We start from the raw sequence: 27,030 nt of genomic DNA, 5'->3' as shown, positions 1-27,030 counted from the left end.
AGCCATCTGAATTTAGAAAATTGTCAGTCAGATCAAGGTTATTTGTGGTGGGCAGTAAGAAAAATGTATTCAACACTCCAACCGTTGCAAATATTCTGCACCACTGCTTTCATATATTGATTACACTTCAGCCCACTGGTTACATTCCAATTCTGAATTTTCCAAAAGAGTCGTATACTTTTAAGCACAGATCCATTCAATAAATAACTTCGTACTGCAGTATATTACGCAACTTTTTGATTTCAAAGATGCATGCAAACGGCAGAGAAAAATCAGTGCCAGATTTAACAGGAGTACAGTGTGTCAAGATATTAGCTATAAATAAAATTGAACTGCATCAGATGAATCATTGATGCATCATATCAGACATTTCATCAAATGTGATGCACAGGGACACTTATTATAAGATTTCTTTCTATGTGCAAAATAGAACATCGTAATGAGATCAAATGGTTACCTGGGAGTGTATGGTTCTGATGGAGGAGGGGGAATGAAAAGGTCCTGAAGTGCAGAACTGTCTCGCTTTGTCGGTGTACTAAGAGTACCGGTTGGTGTGGCAACACTACCAGTTGGGCTTTTTGGGATAATTGGCTTTTCAGAAAAAAGAGAGAGAAAAAAGATTTATTAACAGGTAAGATAAAATTTCATATTTTAAAAGAATTTGTCCAAACGTTAAGACAAATGAGTTCACAATAAAACCAAAATCAATGAACAGCTAAAAACACAGATACAATTACACAAGTGGTAACTCACAACAAAGTCTGTTTGTTCTATGATCAGGAGTCATAAAGATTGCCAGAAATTCAGATCTAAAGCTTGATAGGTCATCACTTTTCTAAAAGTATATCAATGTGACAAAGTAAATTATCTACTATCCTGCAATTATTGTTATTCACTAATAGAACTCCACGTCAGTCAATGGAGATGTCGTTTTCTATGAGTCCCATCTTCCATTGTTCCTTCACGGACTCTGCTTCCAGAATTTATCGAGCTCTCGCCTGAGAGATTATCAAGGCTGATCATCCCTCCCAATCTGCATTTGATATTGCCCATTATTTATTACCCATTTCCTGTGAGCAGGTATAGAACATACACAGGAGAAGCAAAGATTTCTGTCAACTAAATTTCAAGTCAAAATGCCACCTTGCATTCCTAAATATTCGACAAAACAAGTTGAGTGTGTTGGGTGTTCCTCATTTGCAAGTTGCGAGTCTGACAACAGAAGTAGGAACACAGTAGACTGTGAAACAATCTGGGCAGTAGCTCTGCATCGGCTTATTAAACAAACACTGAAGAGAAAGTCAACTGTTGTTATTATTCATCATCATGTCCTAAGATGACAAAGCACTGATTTAGGTAGTTTCCATGTCAGGTAAATTTGTCATGCATTTGCTCCCATGATCAAAGAATGTGAGAGGCTGCAGATTTGCTCCTCCTGCCCCACTCAGGCATTTCAAACGAGGCTTGTGATTGGAGGGTGCACACTCGCTCCAAAGAGGGCAAGCTTCTTTTGTAGCATTTCCTGCAGTCGCACCCCTTGCTCAGCCTTCATGAAAGAAGGAGACATAGAATCTGATACTCCGACCTCTTCAGACAGCCAGCGGGAATCCCGGTGCCCCAGTGAATGGGGTGTTGGCCAAAGATCAGGATTCACGACGGGCCTGAGGGCTCTCGGATCCACCTTCCCTGCCCCACTGGCCCTGATCAAGCTTCCATTCAGGGAGGGCAACAACCTGATAATTATGTAAATCACTCTAGGTGCCAGGCCAGGGTTTCAGTGCCAAGCAGCCGGGGACAGTGCACTGTTGGCATTGCCAAGATGCATGGCCTGAGTAGGGGGAGGGGGAAGGGGGCCTGAGTGGGGTGTCTGAAGGGGGAGGGGGACTTAGTGGGAGAATCTGAAGAGGAGGGGCTTGAAGGGGGGGGTTGGGTCACCCTCATGCTTGTTTGGTTGGGGGGTGTGGGGGTTATCCATTATTTGAGGGTGAGAGAGGATGTTCCTCTTTTGAGAGAGGGTGGAGGTGGTGCTCCCATTGTCAGTGGAGGGGACACCATTTCATTTCTTGTGGGAAGGGGTCCTGTCCCTGAGATTGGGGAACCATTTAAATGACAGCCTGGTTTTGCTGCAGCCTGGCATTTGCATGGTGCAAATGTTCCCTGCCACTTGCCAGCCCAGGCCTGGATATTTTCCCGATCTCACGACATTTGGACAGGGACTGCTCCTCATTGGGGACTTATCAATTTGCCAAATCTGAGCTCTACTATATAAAATCTCTCAGCACTTACTTCCAAGCTGTCAGACCAATTGGGCTGTTCTCTCTGGAGCTTGAGACTTACAATTCTTAACTAATTATTCTATGGGATGTGGGCGTTGCTGGCAAGGCCAACATTTTTTCCCACCCCTAATTCCCATGAACTGAGGGGCTTACTGGGCCATTTTAGAGGACAATTCGGGTCAACTACATTGCTGTGGGTCTAGAATCACCTCGAGGCGAGACCAGGTAAGGATGGCAGATTTCATTCCCTGAAAGACATTAGTGGACCAGGTGGGTCTTTACGAGAATCAATGATAGTTGTCATGGCCACTGTCACTGAGACTAGCTGTATATTTCAGATTTATTACCAGTATTTAAATTCCAGCTGCTGCCATGGTGGGATTTGAACCCCTGTCCCCAGATAATTAGCCTGGGCCTCTGCACTCGTGTCATGACCATCGTTTCCCCATTGCACCATGGTGTACCAGAGTATTCTGTGACAGAGAATGAGCAAGTTGCCAGATTGAACAATGCCAATGTCAATGTGCTAACTGCTCCTAAAGCCAAGTTCAAACAGCTTTCTTTCCCATAAAAATGATTCCTATTGATAATGAGGAAATCAGGATGCAAGGCTTTCTTCTCGTCATTTCAGCAAGGGATCTCACATTGCACAAAGCATGAGCTATTCTGTGTAAATATTCCAATAATACTGCACTTCAAAACAAAGCATTTGTGAAAGGCGCTATATAAATGCAAGATCTTTCTTCCTTCTTCCAAATACATACAGTTTTAATTATACTCAAAGAGGGTAGCCGATACTAACAAGTGAGAGTGACAAGATCTTTAGACAAAGGTAAGACATTTAGCTTGGTGGAAATCTGAAAAATAAAACAGAAAATGCTGCAAATGGAGAGAGAAAAGAGTTAATGTTTCAAGTCAACATCTGAACTGGAAAATGTTACAGATGGAACAGATTTTAAGTCAGTTGGGAAAATGATAAAGATGCTGATACGGTTATATGGGAATAGTCAGAACACAGCACAATTTCCAACAGTTTTGTTTAATTATAAGCTACTGGAAGACATGGTTTTATAATTTTCCCAATGATTCACTCAGCCACCTAGCTGATCTGTCAAAGGAAACTATACAAGACAGACTATCCTTTTTGATGAAGAGATCAGTTTATACAAAATCTGAACTATCAGGGCAGTTTTAATCATTGCTCCAGCATCTTCATCTAGATGTCAAAAGATCCATCAAAACCTTTCTTGCGTACTCAATTTTCTTAAGTCAATTTGATCATGAATCCTTGTCGGGGAAAGGAACTATCAAATGATTCAAGTCAATTAACACAATGGGGAGAGAACTGGTTTTCCAAGCCTTGAGGAATTAATTTTATAGAATAGCAACATGATTTCCATTACATGACCCATATCTGAGTGTCAATCTTTCCATTTTTCACAATAACCATCCCCACAGGCTCTGATTTCTGATTTAGTGCCATTGTATATTCAATATGGAACAATTTCTGTGCAATGACCCATGTCTATTAGAATAGAAAATGAGCTGAGTACTGCCAAATCTCATTACACAAATGATAAATGGAGCTGATAGAAAAAGGACTTTTATGATTTCATTTGGGACTGGATTTGAACTCCAGTCCTGGAAGTTTAAAGCTCTGTGCTACCCAATCCCAAAGTCACACCATAAACAAGATAAAGATGAAAACAAATTAACTCTGATTTGGAGGATTCAAAATACTTCTACTCTTTTTGAATCAATCAAGAATAGGAGCATATACTGGTCATTAATCCATCCAGAATAACAGACATCTCCAACGTTATTGATTTAAAATTGATGTTTCTTCACTGGTAATATCCATGAGGGAGGATAGAAATGTATATTCACAATTCCTCACAATTCCTCACAATCTATAATGCAGCTTGGTTCAGAAACAGAGGGAAAACAAGGAAATATCAAATACGATAGGACCAAAAACTTGACATTGCTGAACACACTAATGAATAATATTGCCAGATGTTCAGGAGCTTGCACACTGTGGGAAGATCTTCCCAAGTGGTCAGGGTGAGGAGAGAAAGGAAAATAAAAGAAGCCACTAGCCTGATGTGACTATCAACACAAGTAGGTTCCTTAGCAGGACTCAAAGCTATGATCTTGCAAATAGTAAGTTTACAAAACTTTCTTTCTGGACACCAAACTAGCATTACTGCTAAAATGCAGGTGTATTTTGTTTGCTCCAAATTACGCTTACCAAATGAGCAACATAATTATATTACAATTAAAGCACAATTGTTGTGTGGCTGAGATATGCAAAGCTTTCATTTTGTGTGGCAGCGGTTATATAGAGAACTGGGACATTCTACAGAGTTAAAATTTTATGTTTCCTTTCTCCTAGCATTTGATACCACGAGCTTCTTCATTATTCAAATACACATAACGATGGTTGGAAATGATTCAACGTCAAGTGCCTCACCACTTTATTTCAATATTGTTTTTAACTGACTTAATTCCAGGTCATGGTGAAATTGTGTGGAGCAGGGTGCGGCAGGAGGGGGATGGTCTCATTATTACCCAAGGACTTCTGGTATTTTATGAGAATTTGGCAACGAATTTATCTTTGAAAATGACTTGAATAAATTATTCTGTATAGATACTTTAGATGCTCAAGATACTTACCCGTATTTTTTCTATCCCAAAGCCACACAAACATTTCCTAATCTGGTCTTAAAGCTATATTTGACTCTAGTTGATAACTCCCGAAATTGGGCTCGGGACTCTGAGGTCCGATGTGAAGTGTCTCTCCAACACTCTTTACAAAAACACTACTATTGCAATGTAGAACTCCGCAAAAGGTATCACACCACCCAGTCGCCAATGTCCTTAACCTACATTACAGAGGCTCGTCAATATAGTGAATTATTTTGAAATCATTTGGTACCAAAATTCAGGTTTTTACAATCATAAGTTTAACAATCTACTTAAGCTGCATATTTAAAGAAAGATCATTTTAACAATTTTTTCCATACGGCTTAGATTATTTAAAGCAAATCTATTTGTGTTGAATTTCAGTTCAGAAGTATTAATCTAATTTATGAAAGATATTAGCTAGTAGTACATCCCCCACGAAATCCCCCATAAGAATGTTCAAGACCTGGAACTTGTAATTTCTGCTGTTCTTCATAGTCTCACCACGACAGAATAGGAGTAGCAAATCGGCTATGTGGAGGTGATTTTAGCCCAGGACTTTCCCCTTGAAATATACACATATATATTTACTCTAACTGGATTAAGAAAAGTGAACGATTAATTAACATTAATAGCATTTGCTCCCAAAAATTCACTTTCCTGTGAACTGAAATGACATTCACATTTCAATGATGTGGAAACAATTTCTTCCCAGCGCAGTCAAAACCCAAAGGTACAACTTTGGGCTGATTTTCTTTTTGTATACACAGGTTTTTTTGTTGTCAGATACAGCCTCAAAAAGAAATGCAGGGGTAACAAATCATTGTTTAAGGAAAAAATAAGCAAACAAAGCAATGTGAACAAACAGAAATAAGAATCGGAGCTTAATTTAGTTGATATCATACTGGAGAAATGCACATTGTTATTGAGATTGTTTGTTCCTGTTTACAATTCATTACCGAGCTGTAACAAAGAATGCTGCCACTGCAAAACTTTCAACTAAATAAAACAGTTTGAGTGGGTTGAGGCAATCCCTGAATCAACAATTAACTCTTTAAATGAAGCACTTGAGCTCAATAACTCCTCAGCTAATTATAACCTCCGTCCCCACACATCATTACTGCAACCAATTCTTGCTAAATTAATTACCTTTTTGCTACCTCTTGATTAGATATTTATTTCACAGAAATTGATATCAAAATACAGAAATATTTCGAACTTCTAGTTATCCCTGGTGACCTGGTCAATATTTAAGCCCCAATTAATATCACCAAAAAAACAGATTATCTGGCCAATGCCATCTTGTTTGTGGAAACTTGCTGTGCCCATATTGGCTGCCATGTTTCCCACATAACAACAGTAACTACATTTCAAAAAGTACTTCATTTGCTGTAAACTGCTTGTGGTCATAAAAGGCAAATCTTTTTTGTGGTCATGAAAGGCAAATCTTTTTCCTGTTGGAAAAAAAGAACTGCAATGGAAATATTGGAGTTGATTTTAATTCCCGGTGAGTTTCTGACGGAAATACACAAGGATCAGTTTCCCATCTCCCTGTGGCTGCATAAGAACATGCCTATTTTAATGACTGGACATCATTTCCATGCTGCCAACCGACTTTCCATTCCTGCGGAAAGCATTCAGGAATCACCGCTGGCTGTAGCACCATTGTGTGACCCCTGACAGCCCGATGGTATGTAGGTGCATGCGGGGAACATGTTCTAGGATTGCTGCACCACCCCCCCATCCCTTCCCCAGAGAAAAGCCGAAACTTCTTTTGTGAGTCCCAAGAGGAACACTTGTGCTTCTTCTGACCATGCCCACGAGGCTCGCCATGTCCCTGGTGGACGTAATCACGAGCTGGAATTCTCCAGTCTTGAGAGAATGGAGAATTTGGCGCTCAGCCAAATCTCCATTCACTGCAGCAGCACTGGAGAACCCCAGCTGCAGTGAGGTCAGAGAATTTCGGCCACTATAACAAGTTTAGACTATTTAAGACAGTCTGCAGCCCTTCAAGAAGGCTCTTAGAATTAAAACACTTGTAAGTACAAGGGAACTAATAGACACCTTTCAAAAGCTTTTTAAAAAATAATTTACTAAGTAACTGATTACTGCTCACCAATGAAAGTAATTTTTTTAAAAAGTCATTTTCAGTTGCTTATAATCAGGTGAGCGAATCTGATTAAAATGCTTATTTTTGTGATAAATCGATTTTCAGATCTAGTAATAAAAGTGCACCCGGTGACCCCACTGAAATACATTAATATTTCTTCATGCAAATATTTAGAACAAAAATTATTTTCTGAAACCCTAGGCGATTGCACTGGTTCATGACAGGTTTTACATTCAGCGATAGATATCAAGTGTGAGCGCAAGAAAATTAAAAAAATCCCGTCCAAGAATTAGCAGAATTGTGAGTAAAATTTGTGTCAAGATTGTGATTGAAGCAGAAACTCCACTCCAGCATGTTTAAGAATACGTCCAACAAGAGTTGCCATTTCTATTTTGTTTTATTCATTCAAGGGATGTAGGCTTTGCTGGTTCGACCTGCATTTATTGCCCATCCTTAATTGCCCTTCAGAAGGTGGTGGAGAGCTGCCTTCTTGAACCGTTGCAGTCCAAGTGGTGGAGGTATATCCACCCTGCTGCTAGGGAGGGAATTCCAGGATTATGACTCAGCAACAGCGAAGGAACGGTGATATATTTCCAAGTCAGGATAGTGAGTGGCTTGAAGAAGAACTGGCAAGTGGTGATGTTCCCATTTATTTGCTGTTTTTGTCCTTCTAGATGGGAGTGGTCATGGGTTTGGAAAGTGCTGTCTAATAAAATCTTGGTAAGTTCCTGCAGTGCACTTGTGGATGGTACACATGGCTGCCACTGTTCGTCGGTGGTGAGGGAGTGGCTGTTTGTGCTAATCAATCGCCAGTTTCCACTGGGTGGTTAGAAATAAACACCCATAGATTGGGCAAAATTCTCCAGCTCTTCCTGCTGGCGGGATTTTCCAGTTCTGTCAAAGTCTGCCGGTTCCCTGATAGCAACACGAGTGTGGAATGTAAATCGCCATTGACCTCAGCGGGACTGGACAATCTGGCCAACGGCTGATAGTGAACCACCTCTGCCAGAGGAAACCGGCGGTAAAGTGGCTGAAAAATTCTGTGCATTATGTTTGCGCCTCAAGTAAATTCACAATAGTTTGGTGGAAAGACAAAAATCTTAAATTCCTACACAAAAAGTCAATAGTGAACAAGCACTAAAAACAAAGAAAGCATATATTTGTTTGACACAGTGATAATTTATTTCATCCAACTAAACTTTAGTTGCAAAACTGCTGCTTTGCTTCAGGAAGAAAAGGAATTCCTGACTGTTCAATGGAAAGCACTCAGGCTCTAATGTATTCCAGGGAGTTATGTTTTGATTAGTATATTTATTTCAAGAGTAGTCAGCATTTGATTGCAAACTTTATCAACCGAGCGAGCAGTCTCCGTTAGTGTCAGCAAGGTGCTTTCTGTAAAGTCAGCTCAGCAGTGACACCAGTATTGCTGTATTAAATTTTCCCCCAAAACAGAATACAGAAAGTACTTCAATCCATTTGTGTCAAAGCAAAGTCACTGGACTGCTCCCAGAACAGTTGCACCGACATCACTGTGGGTTAGCAGTTGGACTCCGCACATCAAGATTGCCATCAAGAGGGAAGATCCATTTGCTCTCTTTCTTAAAAAAAAGGACATCGCCTGATTCAATCGCTGAACCCCTCTAATGTTGATCTTTCCCTTAACATTACATTTCTTAAAGGTACTTTGAGATTCCACGATGCACTTCAGTTTTCTTTCTGCAATTACAGGTTGGATTTGTGGCATCCCTTCATGGTGCTCTTGCATCTTGAAAAGATTTTAATAAGCAGAGGCACTGAAGCAGTGATCTTCACAATGTCTGTCCGATAGCTCAGTAAGAAGTCTCACAATACCAGGTTAAAGTCCAACAGGTTTATTTGGTAGCAAATAGGTTGATTTAGGTTGCAAATAGGTTGATTTAGTCGGTTTATTTGCTACCAAATAAACCTGTTGGACTTTAACCTGGTGTTGTGAGACTTCTTACTGTGTTTATCCCAGTTCAATGCCGGCATCTCCACATCATGTCCGATAGCTACCAGGGGTTGGGAGGACAATTGGCCTGAGTTTAAAACCCAGTAGAAAGAATTATACCAGCTCTGGAATGCCTGTAGCTTCTTTTGTTCAACAATGCCATTGAAGTTGCAGCGATAGATACCTGCTGACTCTCTTTCCTCTCAGCTCTGACAAAGGGTCATCGAGACTCAAAACGTTAGCTCTACTCTCTCTCCACAGGTGCTGTCAGACCTGCTGAGATTTTCCACAATTTTTCTGTTTTTGAAACTTAAAGGATGGTTCTTCATTACTGTGCAACTTCGCAGGTTTTTCTTTTAATATAAAATATACTTTTAAAATGACGTTTTGGTTATCTGGCGAAAGTTCGTAAAGTCTAGGCTCCAGCACCACCTTTCCCTTCAATGATGGTTTAGTTTTCAGTTATCTTTACCAGGATATACAGAGGAAACTTACAAATAGGTGAACAGGAAATAAAACTAACAAGCCCTTTGGATATGATCCTTGTGTAAGTAACTAACAAGCGTAATTTTAGTTTCAATTTTTGTTGCACGGACATTTCTTGTTAGATCTCAGAAATTCTCACTTAATTATTGGTCAACAGCTTGTATTTACTTAAACAGGGGAGACAGAAGTAATGGCTTGGGCCTTGAACCACAGCCAGCTGGATACAGAGGCATGGTGGATATTAGAGGAAACAAACCCTGATTGTAAACAAAGGGCTCCTTTGCCTTTACTTCAGGAGCCTTCTATTGGATGATTCAAAGATGGTACATTCTGCAGTTTGAAAAATGAGCAAATATTGTATTTTACAAAACATGACAGCTCCTAATCTTATTATTTTACCTGGACAATGGCAATATTTTATGGCACCTCAGAAGAACTGGACCACAGAATTGACCTGGGAGTTTCTGCAGATGTAGTACTGGGCAGTGAGTACTGCTAATGCTGGCTACATCTGAACATCAACCAATGACGATTCTGATTTTGACTGCAATTTAAATACATCCCCAAAACAAGAAACAATACATGTTCAACATGAGCATTTTAGGGCAGTAGTTTAAGAAGTATTACATTGCAATCTTGTGTAACATGGTGAATATATGTGCCCGAATAAAGGGATTCTGCTGCATGCAAAATGAAGTTTAGTTTACCTGCAGTGCAAGAGGTTTCCATCTCATGTTCTTAAGCAAAGCAGGTGCAGAGGTGAGCATGCTCTGAGGTCGTTTCTTTAAGGTTAAGATGACCCCACTGGGATCTTCTCGAAGTGCATTTACCAAGTTTTTCAACTGCCATCCTACCTAGAACCCAACAGCAAAAATAAAAAGGGATAAAAAAAAACTACAACAAAATTGAAGGCAAAGAATACCTCATTAGTGTCACAATAGATTACTCTAAATGACACTTGGAACAAACAAACATTAACACAAATTATAAAAAATAGGTAGTATAAAAACAATTAGCATTGTCTGAAATGTTTCTTATGTGAAAAGAGAATGGAATGGCTCTCATTGCTTTGTGATGCCACGGTAAGACAATGTCAGAGAATGGCTGATTTCCACTTCATATCTGATTGGCCATTCTAAATGAGCATTGTAAGCACTGAGGAATTGTAAAATAAGCATTTTAATGGTTGTTGTACACTGGTAATATCATTCACATATTTCACAACACAAAACATGTCTCTGCAAAATAAAAAGTATGACATTATTTTGAGGTGCACACACAGAACTTAATTTGGCATCACTGTTCCTCATCAATATATTTCAGAAGATTAAGTTGCAAGAGCATAAATGTTTTCATGTCTCATAAATTAGCTTGAGCAGGACTAGCAGGAGGATAAGACAGCAGGCCCGGGAGCGAGAGCACCATGTGGCCAGCAAGAGAATAAAAGAGCAGGCTAGAAAGCGAGAGCACAGAAAGATTTGTGACAGGAAAGAAGAGCAGGCTTGAGACCAAGAGCACGGTGAGGCCAGCGAGACATTAAAAGAGCAGGCTAGGGAGCAAGAGCTCAGCGAGACAGTCAGGAGGATAAAAGGATCAAGAACAACAGCACAGTGCAACCAGTATGAGGATAAGAGAGCAGGCTCGAGAGCAAGAGCACATCATAACCAGCGAGAAGGTAAAAGAGTTAGCCCAAGAGTGAGAGCACAACATGACCAGTGAGACGTCAAAAGAGCAGGCTCGAGGGTGAGAGCACAGCGAGACCAGTGAGAGGGTAAAAGATTCAGCCCAAGAGTCAAAGTACAGCATAACCAGAGAGGGAAGATAAAAGCGCAGGCTCGAGAATGAGAGCACAACAAAACCAGTGAGAGAATAAGAGTAAGCCCAAGAGTAAGAGTTACCAGCGACAGAATAAAAGAGCAGGCCACAAGCGAGAGCACAGAAAGACCAGTAGGAAGATAAATGAATAATCCCAAGAGTGAGAAGTGAGAATGAAGGGTGCCGTGAACCTATTGTCCAATTCTGACCTTCTGTGCCTCTTCCCACAAAAATAACGAGAATGTTGTCTTTTGATGAAAGGTCATGACCCGAAAAGTTAATTCTGTTTTTTCTCCACAGAAGCTGCCTGACCCGTGGAGTATTTCCAGCAATTTCTGTTTTTATGACAGAATTGGCTTGATGGGCTAAATGGCGCTTTCTTTCCTGTTTCTACTTTCCATTCACCACAATTGTACTAAACATTTCATTTCCAAGTGCTCCCTCCTTTGCAATATTATTTTCTTGTTCTATTAGAAAAAGATAAGTGAAAATAATTTTTCTCCTGGATAATACAGTGGTTAGCATTGCTGCCTCACACTGCTGCCAGGGACCCGGGTTCAATTTCGGCCTTGGGTTACTGTCTGTGTGGAGTTTGCACATTCTCCCCGTGTCTGCGTGGATTTCCTCCGGGTGCCCCAGTTTCCTCCCACACTCCAAAGATGTGCGGGTTAGGTTGATTGGCCATGCTAAATTGCCCCTTAGAGTCAGGGGGATTAGCAGGGTAAATGAGGGTTACGGGAATAGGGCCTGGGTGGGATTGTGGTTGGTACAGACTCAATAGGCCAAATGGCCTCCTCTTGTACTGTAGGGATTCTATCATTCTATGAATACCATCTTATGCATATAAATGTATATTACACAATATATGTTCACATATTCATCTTCTAATGCATTTTGTCTATATTTTCCTACCACTGAGGAGAAAAATAATATTTCAAATTTATAAATAAAACAACATATTGAATGGATGTGGAATTCAAAGGCAGTTTGTGGACCATACATTGTTCGTGTAAATAGAGAAAAAAATTGATGAAATTACTGTGAATGTAAATGCGAAGAACATCCAAGAACACTGGTGACCTGTAATTTTGTAATAAGCCACAGGGTCACAAGAGAAAACTAACAAAAGGAAATAAACAGTATTCTCACGATTTCAGTTGTACAAGGCAAAGAAGATTTGAGTTGGACAACAGATCAGCAGCACCCCTCCCACCTACCCCCCGCTCCCTCTGCCCCTATATTCAGGCTCTCTCTCATGCAATAATTCAGGTAAATATATTATAATTACAATGATCAAAAATTCAAAACATAGCATTTATACAGGTGTTGCCCAAGATAGTCATAATCTGTCGCTGGGTACGCAACATGAAGATCCTTATGAACCTATGCTGACATATACTTTATTAAAATACATAAGATGAAGCTATTGTCATGTTATCATTGACAGGTTAGGTTGTTACACAATGTAAGGGACCATGGGATTGGGGATATTATATCAGCATAGATAGAGCATTGATTCAAGGACAGAAAATGAAGAGGAGAAATATACAGGTCATTTTCAGGTTGACAAAGCTATTATGAATAAAGTATTGTGAGGATCAGTGCTGAGGCCTCAGTTATTTACAATCTACACCAATGACTTAAATGGAGGGACCAAGTGTAATATATCCAGATGTGTTAATGATACAAAGCTTAGCAGGAAAGCCAGCAATGACAAGGACACAAAGGGCTCAATTGTAATTACATGTGAGTGAATGACCAATGAGTGAGTTAGAACTTCTCCCAAACAGTCTGCAAATGGATATAGACAGGATATGTCAGTGGGCAAGAATGCAGTAAATGATGCATAATGTGGTGAAGTGTGAAGTAAAAACTTGGTAGAAATTGTTCTTTTAAATGGTGAGAATCTATTAAACGTTGGTGTTCAAAGGGATTGGGTGTCTTGGGTGAAACATAGAAAGTTAACATGCACATACAACAAGTAATTAGAAAGGCAAATAGTATTGTCAGTCTCTATTGCAAGGAAGTTGGAGTATAAGATTTAAAAATTCTAGCTGCAATTTTAGATGAGCCACATCTGGAACAGAAGTGTAGAATTTTGATCTGAGTACCGAAGGAAGTATATACTTGCTATAGAGTTAGTGCATAAAGGTACACTAAAGTGATTCCAATTTCTATCTCCACAGATGCTCCCTGACCTGCTGAGTATTTGCAACATATTTTTGTTTTTATTTCAGATTTCCAGCATCTGCAGTACTTGTTCCACTAGATTTCTGAAGTTTTCCAGTTCTGATGGGAAGCAATCATTACATTCTATTTCCTTTTAAATTCCAACTCAAATTTCAATTCTTTTTACTTTACCAAACCAGAGAAAATGTGAAAATTATTATTGTTAATAGGTACAGAAGTTATGTGATATGCTGCACAAATTAAATATTGCTGATCGTGAAAAAAAAACATTAAATTATTTATATCCAAAAATAAAATGGTTACAACTGGAGGTGTGGAGACAATCATTATGATTGGTAGTATATCAGAGGCAAATGAGTCACACTATTTGATTTCTTTGATCATAATCTGAAGGATTGCTTTATAATGCATCTGATTAATCACAAAATTGTTACAGTGCAGAAAGAGACCATTCAGCCCGTCATGTCTGCACCGGCTCTCCGAATGAGCATTTCACTTACTGCCATTCTCTTGTCTTCTCCCCGTAACCCTGCACCTTCTTCCTTTACTAATAACAGTCAAATTCCCTTTTGAATACCTCTATTGAACCTGCCTCCACCACACACAGGCAGTGCATTCCAAATCTTAATCACTCGCTCTGTAAAAAAATGTTTTTTCCCTTATCGCTTTTGCCAATTACTTTGCATCTGTGCCCTCTCATTCTTGATCCTTTCATGTGTTTTTAAGGTTTCTCCCTATCTACTCTGTCCAGACCCCTCATGATTTTGAATACATCCATCACATCCCTTCTCAGCCTCCTCTTCTTCAAGGAAAACAGTCTTAACTTGTCCAATCTATCTTCATAACTGAATCTTTCATTTATCTTCATCCTTGGAACCATTTGTGAAAATCGTCTCTGGACTCTCTCCAGTGCCTTCACATCCATCCTCCCTTTGCCCCCACCCCCTGTAAGAACCCATCTGCCATGGTAGTTCCTTCAGTTAAGAGGACAACAAGTCCCCAAAGCTGCCACTGATATTAGTCTATGATTGCTGATATTTTCTCCGACTGAGACCAATTAAGATCGATATCTCCACAAAGCTCAACCAGCAGCTTAAACAATGTTTAGCCGCTGACGGCAGGTTGGCAGTGTGTGGCAACTTAATCTGATGGTCAACCTTGAAATGAAGATTTCAGATGGGGAGAAATACAATTAAATTGCAAAGCATATTGATTGAAACACTGGGACATTTTCCAAATGTACGGAACAGTATATTAAAAGAAACAACACTCAGAAGCAAAAAAATAAAAAGTTAAGTACATTCCTCATGTAATTCAGTGCCACATCCCTGAATGAATTGTGGAATATAGGGACAACAAGAAAGCTTAAGTTAATGCAATGTAATCATAACCGTAGACCCATTGTAGTCATTAAAACATGGATTGAGACAGTCAACATTAACCTATTATTGTACTAACAGAATCGTGAGGAACTAAATTATTGGGTGGTCTTTAACGCCCGCTCGCTGCATCACCCACAGCAGGTTAGAAGGCAGGACATCATTTAATCAGGTAGATAGGTTGGATGGGGTGAGAGTCCTCTAACTTCTTGACTCTCTTCCGCATTACCTCCTCTCTCCCCAACTAGGTCAAAGGTGGGGAAGGTTGAGGGTGGCTTTCCCACCTGGAATCAAAATGAGGCCACTTAATACATGGGCAGGCCTGCCTCAAGGGAAACACTCCTTTGTGGGCACCTTATGCCCAATGGAGGACCCTGTGGGAAAGTACACCACTGCTCTCCATATCAAACCACATGCCCATCTCACTGGAGCTTCCCTGGCTGGCAAATAATGAGGCCATCCCAATTACTCGAGTTCTAGGCCTCCAAAGTTACTTATCAGCACAGACCTGCTGCAGTCGCAGCAGTGACCATCACTCCCAGTGGTCCTCTGACTAATCAGCAGCCCTTGGGGATGGGATCCTCATCCCAAGAGAGACTGGGAAACTCAACCTGACTCGGATTTAATCCCATTATTGAAGCTCCCGGAAAGGACACTGAGGTTGTCACAGATTCTCCTGCCAGTGGGCAGGGCCACTGCCGCGGCCATTAAATTTAGCCCAATATTTCTACAAAAATCTGTCCATCTCAGCCTCGATTATACTGATCAATGGAGCACTGAGAATCCTCTGGGGTAGAGAATTCCAAAGATTCAAACCCCCCAGAAGAAAAATAAGCCTGAGGATGGGAGGTTTTTATAACTGAGCAAAGGATAACAAATAAAGAACAGGATATGACAGTAAACTAGCTGGAGACATAAAAACAGATTGGAAAATCTATACAGGTATGTTACAGAGATTAGCAAAGTAAATGTGGTTCTCACAGGTAGATTCTGGGGGAATAATGAAATAGAAGGGACTGAGCAGATAACTTGTACCTGTCTTCATGGCAGAAAACACAACAACATTATAAATGTAACAGGCAACTAAAGATTTCATGAAAATAAATTACTTTTCAGGTCTACATTAGGATAAATTAAAATCTCCTCATATTATTTCTCTATGTTTGCTATGTGCCTTTGAAATTTGTCAACAAACTTGTTCACCCATGTTCTCACTGTTTGGAACTTTATAAACAAACAATTGTGACAACCATTGCAGATATTATTTGCTGAGCAAGTCAGATCATAGAGAGAAACCTGCCTACCTTTTTATTGTATTTTGAAAATGAGGAGGATGAGATACTGACCCCAAAAGCATAAAACTCCAGTCACACTATTAGGATTTCAAAAATTAAATGATTTACTAATAAAAAAAATTAAGCACATAAGATCAAAGTTGAAACAGTCGTATTGAATAACCCACAAAAAACCCACTTTGTAAAAACACACCTCCTGGGCAACAGTTCCCTTATAGATTTTATTGCTAAAAATCCAGCAATATTACCCAGAGAAAATAACTGTTGTCACTTTATGTGGTGAACCATCGTTGGTTACCACTGTGGGGTTATTCCAATGTTACTGTTGGGTTAGGGTGTTGCCACTGTGGGGGTTGTTATAATGTTGTTGGGTTAGGGTGTTTACACTGTGGGATTAATATACCTGTGGTGGATGTTGTTATGGCACATCCCGGTCGGGCCCCGCCTCCTGGGGAGAGGTATAAGACCCTCTGCTCAGGCGGGACCCCTCCAGTCTGGATTGGTGTACTCGTGTTAGATAGTTCCATTGTTTGTCAATAAAAGCCTTCAATCGCTGAAGCCTTGTACCTCATGCTTGATTGTCGCGCATCACTTTAATAAATGTATACCACACAACATCCCAAACGCTACAACTCAGATGTGGAAATCCAAAATGAAGGTTCAGAAATAAACTGCCTATTTGTAGAACCTCCTTCTCCAGTTTAGTTGTTTAATTGTCCACCACAATTCACAGGACTGTAAATGTGCCTGATCTGTTGGTTGTCTGATTGCTTGGCTCGGTCTACTGCATTCTTTTCACTGTTTGGCACGCGAATGGTCCTATCTTGTAGTTTCACCAGTTGCTATCTCATTTTAAGGTATGCCTGGTGTTGCTCCTGGCATGCTCTCCTGCACTCTTCATTAAATCGGGTTGAAACCCCAGCTTGATGACAATGATAGAGTAGGGATATGTGGGCTATGAATTTACAGATTGTGGTTGTATCCTGCTGTTTTGCTGCTGTTGACGACCACAGAGCTTCATAGATGCCCAGTTAAATCTATGCCATTTAGCATGGCTATAGTGCCACAAAACACAATACAGGCGATCCCCAATGTGAAGACAGGATTTTGTCTCCACAAGGACTACCTAGTAGTCACTCCTATCAATACTGTCATGGGCAGATACATCTGACATTGTGAGGGCGAGGTAACGTGGGTTTTTCCCTCTTGTTGGTTGCCTCAACACTTGTCGTAGACTCAGTCTAGCAGTTTTGTCCTTTAGGACTTGGCCACTCGATCAGCAGACGCTCTTGATGATAGACATTGAAGTCCCCCACCCAGAGTACATTCTGTGCCCTAGCCATCCTCAGTGTTTACTCCAAGTGATATACAACATTAAAGATTAACTGAGGGGGCAGGGGTGAGGTGCACAGTAGGTGGTAACCAGCAAGTTTCCTTGCCCATGTTTCACCAGATGCCACGAGACTTCATGGGTCCAGAGTCAATGTTGAGAACTCCCAGGGCAACCACACCCTGACTATATTGTTCTGCCACCTCTGGTGGGTATGTCCTGTCTGACGAATTGTGATGGTGGTATCTGGGATATTGTCAGGTATGACTCAGAGTATGAAAATGTCAGGCTGATGCTTGACTGGTCTGTGGGACAACTCTCCTGATTTTGGCACAAGTCCCCAGATGTTAGTAAGGAAGTCTTTGCAGGGTTAACAGGGCTGGCTTTGCTGTTGTCATTTCTGGTGCCTAGGTCGATGCTGGGTGATCCCCGATTTCATTCCTTTCTTAAGGCTTTGGAACAGTTTGATAATACTGAGTGGTTTGCTCAGTGGGCCATTTCAGAAGCATTTAATAGTCAACCACATGGCTGTGTGTCTGGAGTCACGTGTACACCAGACCAGGACATTAGTGAACCAGATGGATTTTTATGACAGTGGGTTGACTAGCTTTTTTAATTCCAGATTTGTTAATTGAACTTAAATTCCACCAGCTGCCATAGTGGGATTCGAATCTGCATACGTAAGGCTTTAGCCTGGGCTTCTGGATTACTCATCTGGTGACATTACCATTACACTATTACGTACCCCTGATCTCCAACACGGTAGAATCTAACCTTCTCCCCTTAATATTCAACAGCATTACCATCGGTGAATTGACAGAACTATGGTACGGTTACGGTACAAAAGTACCCATTGTGTACACATTCAACCCATTGTGCATGTACTGGCTCTCTGCAGGACAGCTAGTCCCACTCCTTCTCACTTTCCCCATAGCCATATAAATAGTGTTTTTAAGGGTTTATCCAGTTCCCTTTTGAAAGACCCAAATAATCAGCCTCCACCACACTCTCAGGCAGTGCACTCCAGATTCTCACAACTCACTAGAAATCATAGAAATCATAGAAATCCGACAGTGCAGAAGGAGGCCATTCGGCCCATCGAGTCTGCACCGACCACAATCCCACCCAGGCCCTACCCCCACATATTTACCCGCTAATCCCTCTAACCTGCGCATCCCAGGACTCTAAGGGGCAATTTTTAACCTGGCCAATCAACCTAACCCGCACATCTTTGGACTACATACAACATTTTTCCTCATGTTGCTATTAGTTCCTTCACCAATCACCTTAAATTGGTGTCTTCTCAATCTTGATACTTCCACCAATGTGAACAGTTTCTCCCTATTCACCCTGTCTCAAACCCTCAGGAGTTTGAACATCTCTATCAATACCTCAACCTTCTCTTCTCAAAAGAGAACAACCCTAGCTTCATAAGATTCCTCAAGTGTAGTGTCCCGAATTGGCTCCTGTTGAGCTTGAACCAGTATTTTATAAGGATTCATTGTATTACTCTCAACAACCCTCCATGTTAATTCATCCAAAAGCTAAATCAAGGTCATCAAACACAATTTATCTTTAATAACTCAATGTTGGTTTTCCTTAATTAATCCAGATTTGTTTAAGTGACATTTAATTTTGTCCCTGAATATCATTTCTGCAAACTTTCCCATCACCGAGGTTAAATTGACCAGCTTGTTGTTGCTGGGTTTATCCTTTCACCCTTTCTGAACTGAACTGAATTCTCTAGTCTTCTAATATCACCCTCTCCATCTCAGGAGATTATGGTCAATACCTCAGATGCATCCCTACTGGTCCGAGTGATTTATCAACTTAAGTACAGCCAATACCTTTGCCTTATCATTTTTTAAGCTCATTTAATATCTTAACTACCTCCTCTTTCACTGTGACTGCGGCAGAATTTTATTCCTTGCAAAACACAGATGCAAAGTACTCATTTAGTAATTTAGCCTATTCTTTGTCTCCAAGCATTGATGCCTTTTCATTCTGAATTGCTCCCACCTCTCCTCTCACTACTCCTTTACTACATAAATGCCAGTAGAATACTTTTGGCTGCCCCATTAACATTTTGGCGTCACCATTGACAAAACTTAAGCAAAACAAACACAAAAATACTACAGCTACAAGAGCAGGTCAGCGACTAGGATTTCTATGGTGACTGACTCACCTCCTATTTCCCCTGTCCATCATCTATAAGATACAAGTCAGGAGTGTGATGGAATACCCTGCACATGCCTGGATGAGTGCAGTTCCAACAACACTCAAGAATCCTAACACCATTCAGGGCAAAGCAGACCGCTTGATCCACCACCTCAACCATCAGGTTAAACATTCACTCCTTCCACAACTGGCACAATGTGGCAGCAGCGTGTATCATCTGCAGCAGCATTACCACAACTTATCAAGGTTTCTTCAGCAACACCTTCCAAAACTATGACCCCTATAACCTAGAAGAACTAGAACAGCGGGCAGTGAGAGAACACCACTACCTGCAAGTTACTCTCCAAGCCACACATCAGCCTGACCTTTGCCATTCCTTCACTGTCACTGGATCAAAATGCTGGAACTTACTCCCTAGCAGCACTGCGAATATATCTACTCCACATTGACTGCCGCAGTTCAAGAAGGTAGCTCACCATCAACTTTAAGGGAAATCAGGGATGGTAATGCTCAAATCACATAAAGGAAATCCAAATTGAATACCAAAGATCAAATCTGCACTGTACTGTCCCTTGAATATGGAATTATTTCTTTATCTTGATGCAGTCAATCATTTTGACAAATGCTGCTAGTGAATACACCTGTTGTTACTGGCTTGCTTACACACAAAAATTGCCATTCATAGTGGCACAATGACAGACCTGGGAGCACACATCTCTTGTGATTTAACACTGGCATTTGCTGCGCTGGTACATTACTGTACTGATCTGGCAGACTTCAAGTATTGTTGAGTGGAGCTTATGTCACCTCTAGATTACAATAAGAACCTGGTGTTACCTCCCAACAATGCAATCTCCACTCACCGGCACATTCAACAGCTGGGCAGTGCATCCAGGACCGAAAGTTTGAGTATTTTAAATGCAGCAAGGGAACCTCTCCCACTGTTTATGGAAATATGTTTCTCCAGTAAGAAAATGAAGCAGCGACCATAACAAGTAATACTCTATCAAATAGCAATGTTAGACAATGATGAAAGAAATACTTACGTTGCGGCTTATATAAAGTGAGTTTGAATCATCGACCAGACTGTGGTGAACCATCGTTGGTCCCCACTGGATAGTACTGAGCCAGGGCTGGCCAGTACTACAGAGATGTATATAGGTTACTGTGGGATTGTACTACTGTTGCTGTTGGGTTAGGGTGGGGTTGTTACACCTGTCTTTGTTACTGTTGTGGCACATCCCAGTCGGGCTCCGCCTCCTGGGAGAGGTATAAGAGTCCCTGCTCGGACGGGACCCCTTCAGTCTGGGATAGTGTGTTAAAGTTCTGATAGCTTCATTGTTAGTTAATAAAAGCCTTCTTTTACTGAAGCTTCGAGCCTCGTGTCCAAATTGATGTGCATCACAGACACGATTCAGTGATGTATACAAAATGGACACCAAAATGGTACAAAATATTCCCAATTTTATATTATTTTCTTAAAATACCAGCTGAATATATTTTCATTTTGCAATTTTGTGGTTGACGCTTACTTTATATTCTCTGAGATAAATGGGGCTTTCCTAGTGCATCGTACCACATGTAAGTTACATCAATTTATCTCTGGTGATAGGGACAATTTTACACAACTTCTCTGGGATAGACTGGAATGTATATGTTCAGTACAAATAATAGGTTTAATAATCCAAACAACTATTCCATACTTCCTTGCTCCATGTCTTCTCATGGGCGGCACGGTAGCACAGTGGTCTTCTCATGGGCGGCACGGTAGCACAGTGGTTAGCACTGCTGCTTCACAGCTCCAGGGACCTGGGTTCGATTCCCGGCTTGGGTCACTGTCTGTGTGGAGTTTGCACATTCTCCTCGTGTCTGCGTGGGTTTCCTCCGGGTGCTCCGGTTTCCTCCCACAGTCCAAAGACGTGCGGGTTAGGTTGATTGGCCATGCTAAATTACCCCTTAGTGTCCTGAGGTGAGTTGGTTAGAGGGATTGGTGGGTAAAATATGTAGGGATATGGGGGTAGGGCCTGGGTGGGATTGTGGTCGGTGCAGACACAATGGGCCGAATGGCCTCTTTCTGTACTGTAGGGTTTCTATGATTTCTTCTATGATTTTTAGGTACTGTATTCCTTTGTTGCTGTTGCTGTATTTCTTGTGCACTTGGTGGTTCATCTGTGAGGGTTAGTTGAGCCAATTTGCTTAATAAAACAGACGAGGGGAGAAGGGAAAAGGGGTGGAGACAAAAGAGAAAAGGATGAAAAAGAAGGGAAAGGGAATAAGGGGAGAGTAGAGATAGAGCAAGGAGAGAAGAGGAAAGGGCTGGAGGGAAGAGATAAGGCAATACGAGAGTAGAGTGAAAGGAAAAGGTGGGAACAGTGGATAATAGAGGAGGATAAAGAACAGCTGCACAGAAGTGAGAGGAGAAGCACTAGAAAAGTGAATGCCAGAGTGAAGGTCAATGGAAGGACTGGGAAGTAATGAGGTTTCACAGGAGGGGGAAGAGGATGGGACTGGGTACAAGACAGGATGGAATGGAGTGGGTGGATGGAGAGATGGAATGTGTTGAGAAGTGGAGGATAATAGGAGACAGAATGATTGAGGGTAGGAGAAATTGACTTTAGGGAAGGGTAGGGATGAGGGAGAAAAATGGAGTACGAGAGATTTTGGATTGGAATAGAAAGAGAGAGATAAGGGGTGGGTGGCATGAAGAGGGGAAGAGGTGATGGAAGATGATGAGACTACGGGGGGCTCCAATAAAAATTGAGGTACAATGGTGGGGGTGGGAGATGGTAAGGATCTGTTTGTTAAGACAATGGAGGGATGCCAATATTTCAGGCTTTAATCATGTGTCATTACAGACTGAATAATATAAAATTTAAATTGTTATCCTAGTATACTAAAGGGGTCCAGCATTATTGAAGGTGCCATCTTTCAGTTGAAACATCAGTACTCTCAGATCCCGTGGTGCTGTACAAAGATGAACAGGGAGTTCATGTGTCCTGGCAAACATTAATCTCTGAACCAACACCACCAAAAATTCATTATTTCACCATTCATTCACTGTTCGTGGGATCTTCTCATTTGCAAATTAGCTGTTTTTATTTGCTGATAATAACAAGGACAGAACTTCAAAAACAACCTCTTGATTGTCAAATGTTTTCAGATTACCTCAATGACATGAAAAAGCAACCCCACTCAGTTGAAACTCTGTTGCTTCCATGCCCCAGTACTCCATTATTTTGCCAATGCCCAACCTTCCCCCAGCACCCTGCCTGCCACCCTGCCATACAGCCTAAAAATCATGACCTCTCAGAGCTACTGCGATGCCAACTCCTCTAACACATCACATCAACCAACTCCTCTAACAGGTCAATTTCTCTAACAGATCACATCAGCCAACTCCAGAAGGCTGCAATTGAAAAAGAGATAAAAGAACAGTAAATGTTAAATATAAAAGTGTTTGTATTCTTAAAGTGAAGAACAAACTGCATTTTACAAATGTATGGATATTTGACAATTTAATATTGCTTTGCAACCAGTTACAAACATGATAATTTGTAATGTCAACAGGAATAATGTGATCCAAGGCAGATTAGCTTTAAATACTATTTAATCTGGGGCTAGTTGCGCCATTTCTTTCCTCAGCAAGGCATGATTCATTTGTTGTTGTATCTATGCATTGTTCCCACTCAAAGTAAAATATTACCTCTTCAAAGTACAATATCTCTGATCACTGTTATAACAGATCACCTTACTTGCTTTTATATCTCGCTATTCATTTTTAAAAGAAATGTGAAATAAATCTGTGGAGCAATTAAGCAACTCATCAATAGCACCAGGAGCATTTTTCATGTTAGCTTTCTCTATAAAATGGCCCTGCCAAGAAAACTCACTGCTTTGGGTATTGAATGTAACATTCAAGAAATGTGCTTAAGAAGTGCCAAGCACCAGGCTGTTATCCCCAAAATATGAACTCGAGCTGTGTGTTCCAGCAGAGATGATGCCAAGGAGATACATAAAGTTTTATGCTGCATCAGTTTCAAGCACACCAAAACACTCTCACATCAAATTCATGAGCTACTCAATGTTTTAAAGAGGATTTTATTCTTTTGTGAATTGATGTTCTCCTCAAAGCATGTAATGTCAGTGCTCGGCAATAGAACATTTTTCTATTTTTGGCTCTCTGTAAAACCACCATTCCCTGAACAGGTATCACAGAGGGAAATTCTCTTGCCTGTTATAAGAGTGTGCGTGAACTCAACTTCAGGAAAACAGCTTTCACTGTATGAATGCAGATTTTTCAATTCCCGCACCAATCATCCTCTGGCTTCTGAATGAGTGAGCCAATTCTGTGCTGCTTTGCACCCAATTATAAGCAGTTTTCTTCTCTTGAAATATAGGGACCAGAGATTGCTCAAGTTTATTTATATTTTGATTCTTCCAACCAAGCCTTTGCAGATAAGTCCCAGAAGTAAAGGGCCAACTTATCAATTAGTTGCAATATCTAGACTTTAAGGGCCCGATTTTACCATTTTCATTCTAAGTGCTGAATCTGGGCGTAATGCAGATCTGACTTAGAAATCTGCTTTCAGTCCCCCATACGCACTCAGCCTGAAAAAAACATCTCCAGTCCCATATACACTGTGGGCGGGGCTTAGCGCGCCCAAAACGATTGGAGCTCTGAACTGCGCATGCGCAGTTAGAAAAAAAATGGAAAAAGCACGCCCGTGTCAGATCGCTCCTAGGCCGCAGAAAGTGGAGAAAGTGGCCCGCGAGTGAAAAGCAGGAGCGATGGCCCCCACAGACATCATTGTTCCCCTTATCCACCCCCCTCACTACCCAGGCCGATCGCCACCCCTTCTCCCCTCCCCACCGACCGCCCGCAGAGTGGCAGCGGACCCCCCTGCCACCCCCACCAGAGATCCATTTGCCCCCCCCCACCAGAGGTCCATCTGCCACCCCCACCAGAAGTCCATCTGCCCCCCCACCAGAGATCCATCTGCCCCCCCCACCAGTGAGCAATCGGGCCTCCCCCCCCCTCCGAGATACATCTTACCCGCCTCCCTCCTCCCCCCCACCCTAGACAACAATCTGGCCTCACTCACCCCACCAGAGAATGGTCTGGCCTGAGTCCCCCCCCCACCCCCCCCAGACAATGATCTAGCCTCACTCCCCCCCCCCCAGAGAATGATCTGGCCTCACTCCCACCCCCCCTCTCCAGAGGAACATCTGACCCGCCACCTCCTCCCTCCCCGTTAGACAACAATCAGCCCTCCCCCCCACACCAGACAACGATCAGCCCTCCCCCCCCACCACCAGATAACGACCAGCCCTCCCCCCCAACCACCAGGCAACTATCGGCCCTCACCCCCGCTCCTCCCTCCCCCCCGCCCAGAGATACATCTGACCCGCCTCCTCCTCCCCCCTGCCCCCCCCCAACCAGACAACGATCTGACCTCACTTCACTCCTCCCCCCCCAACCAGAGAATGATCTGACCCGCCTCCCTCCTCCCCCCCACCACTGATCTGAGTCAGGGAGCCGTTGGAAGCACTGAATGCGCTCTTCAGGAGCTGGAGTGCCTGATTCAGACTTTTATTTAGCAGGTCCATTATGGAGCGGTTCCGGATTGGCAAACGCGGTGGTAAAGGGGGAAATGCTGATAAAGTTGGGTGGGCAGTTCATTAATTCCATTTAAATGCATGCAAATGCATTTAAATCATCGTTGCGCCCATTTTGGGCGCGAATCAAATCGCCACCATTCCCGGGTTTCGGTAAAGTGGCAATCTGCGCGGATACGAGCGCGGATCGTGTTAATGGCCTCACACCCGACTTTACCATGTTTTCGCGCCCGAAAATGGGCGCGACGCAATGGTAAAATCGGGCCCTAACTGTGACTTCCATTTCCAGCTGCCGTTTTGAAAACAACTGAAAAGGACAAGTGCTTAATATGACATCAGAAGAGGACAATTTTCCACATATATCAAAGAGAAGAGGCTTGTTCTCCCACGATCGATCAAAATGGGCCATGTTTGGCACATCACATTCTGGAAGTACGGAGAAGCAACCAAATCTGAGGTAAAGATGAGCTGTCTGATACATCCTTCATCCTTAAATTTCAATAGATTTTCCAGACATTATAGGGTACAAAGCACACGTTAAGCTCGCACATAAAAGCACTGTGATGCTCTCCTAGATAGGCAGCTCTGTACATGATCATTATTCTAATGTAAGGTTCCAGGGTCTAGCTGTCTCTATTGCACCAGCTAACTTAGACCTGACGCTAAACAAATTTTCCAAAAAATTAAAGGGCATGCAGGGTTTTTGGTGTGCAGAAATGCTTTTCATTTGAAAATTGACAATGACCCTACTTATATTTCTTCTTTATAAAGCATTCTCTACACACTGTGGATGAATATCAACATTATTAGAAGGATGAATGGAGGCCATAACATTGATTCCTCAAGTGTACTGTTGTGTGCTGTAGTTGACGGTAGTGTTCCATAAATGCTTGAGGATTGTTTCATGTGGCAGCCTTATCTCATCAATCAGATAAGAAATACCCAAGAAGTATCCATCTAATGAGTGGAATGACATTTAAGCTATCAGCTGGATTTCTTCCTTGCAAAATGGCTGCAGTGTGCGAAGTACTTGTTGCCTATTTGATTATTAATTGCTTCATCATCATTTTGACTTTGGTCTTTGCACCACAGGAGACAATTAATGAGACAAAATAATTTTTAAAAACAATGTAGGAATCAGCATAATAGAGTCAAATCAAAGATGCAGTGAGTGCCAATCAATTCCTGAGCTGTTATTGAAGACATCTATGTTTGGCAAATAAACACCAAAAATGTGTAGTCCCAATCAAGAAGTTCATAAAAATACTTTTCTGGAGTAACGTGCACAATTCAGGGAACAACACTTCAGGATAGACACAAAAGTTTCAGAAAGTGTATGGAAGAAGTTTTATCAAGGATACTACCATGGATAGAGACTTCAATTATAAGGAGGTTGAAAAAGTTAAGACTGTTCTCCATGGAACAGAAAAGGTGAAAAGGTGGCCTGATGGTCTTTTTAAAATAATTGGCAAAAGATTGGGAGGAGGGCAGAGGAGGGTGTTGAGGAGATTTGTATTTTTTTTTTTCGCTCTTGAGTTTTCAGGTTTTGAATCTTGAGCTGACAAGATAAAGGATGCTGACTGCACAAGTATTTTCAAAAGGGAGTTGGACAAGTCTTTGAGGATGAGGGAGATATAGGGTTACAAACAAAAGGTAGGGATATGGAATGAAGTACGACTGCTCTTTTGAATGGCCTCCTTC

At 41.6% G+C, this 27,030-nt stretch overlaps 1 protein-coding gene across 1 annotated transcript in view; it reads right to left on the bottom strand.

Moving 5' to 3' along the window:
* The window catches only part of cnksr2a (connector enhancer of kinase suppressor of Ras 2a), a 467,989-nt gene that overhangs the window by 170,709 nt on the left and 270,250 nt on the right, over positions 1–27,030 (bottom strand). Inside the window, exons 9-10 of the mRNA XM_078232430.1 lie at positions 10,234–10,380; positions 458–591 (exon numbers count right to left, since the gene is read on the bottom strand). Of these exons, the coding sequence (XP_078088556.1) occupies positions 458–591; positions 10,234–10,380 (281 nt within the window). The remainder of the gene's footprint in view (positions 1–457; positions 592–10,233; positions 10,381–27,030) is intronic.

Source organism: Mustelus asterias, chromosome 17 (genome assembly GCF_964213995.1).
Source record: "Mustelus asterias chromosome 17, sMusAst1.hap1.1, whole genome shotgun sequence".
In the NCBI taxonomy this organism is placed as follows: Eukaryota; Metazoa; Chordata; class Chondrichthyes; order Carcharhiniformes; family Triakidae; genus Mustelus; species Mustelus asterias.
The sequence above is the reverse complement of the archived record's forward strand: the minus strand, read 5'-3'. Positions and strand labels throughout refer to the sequence as shown.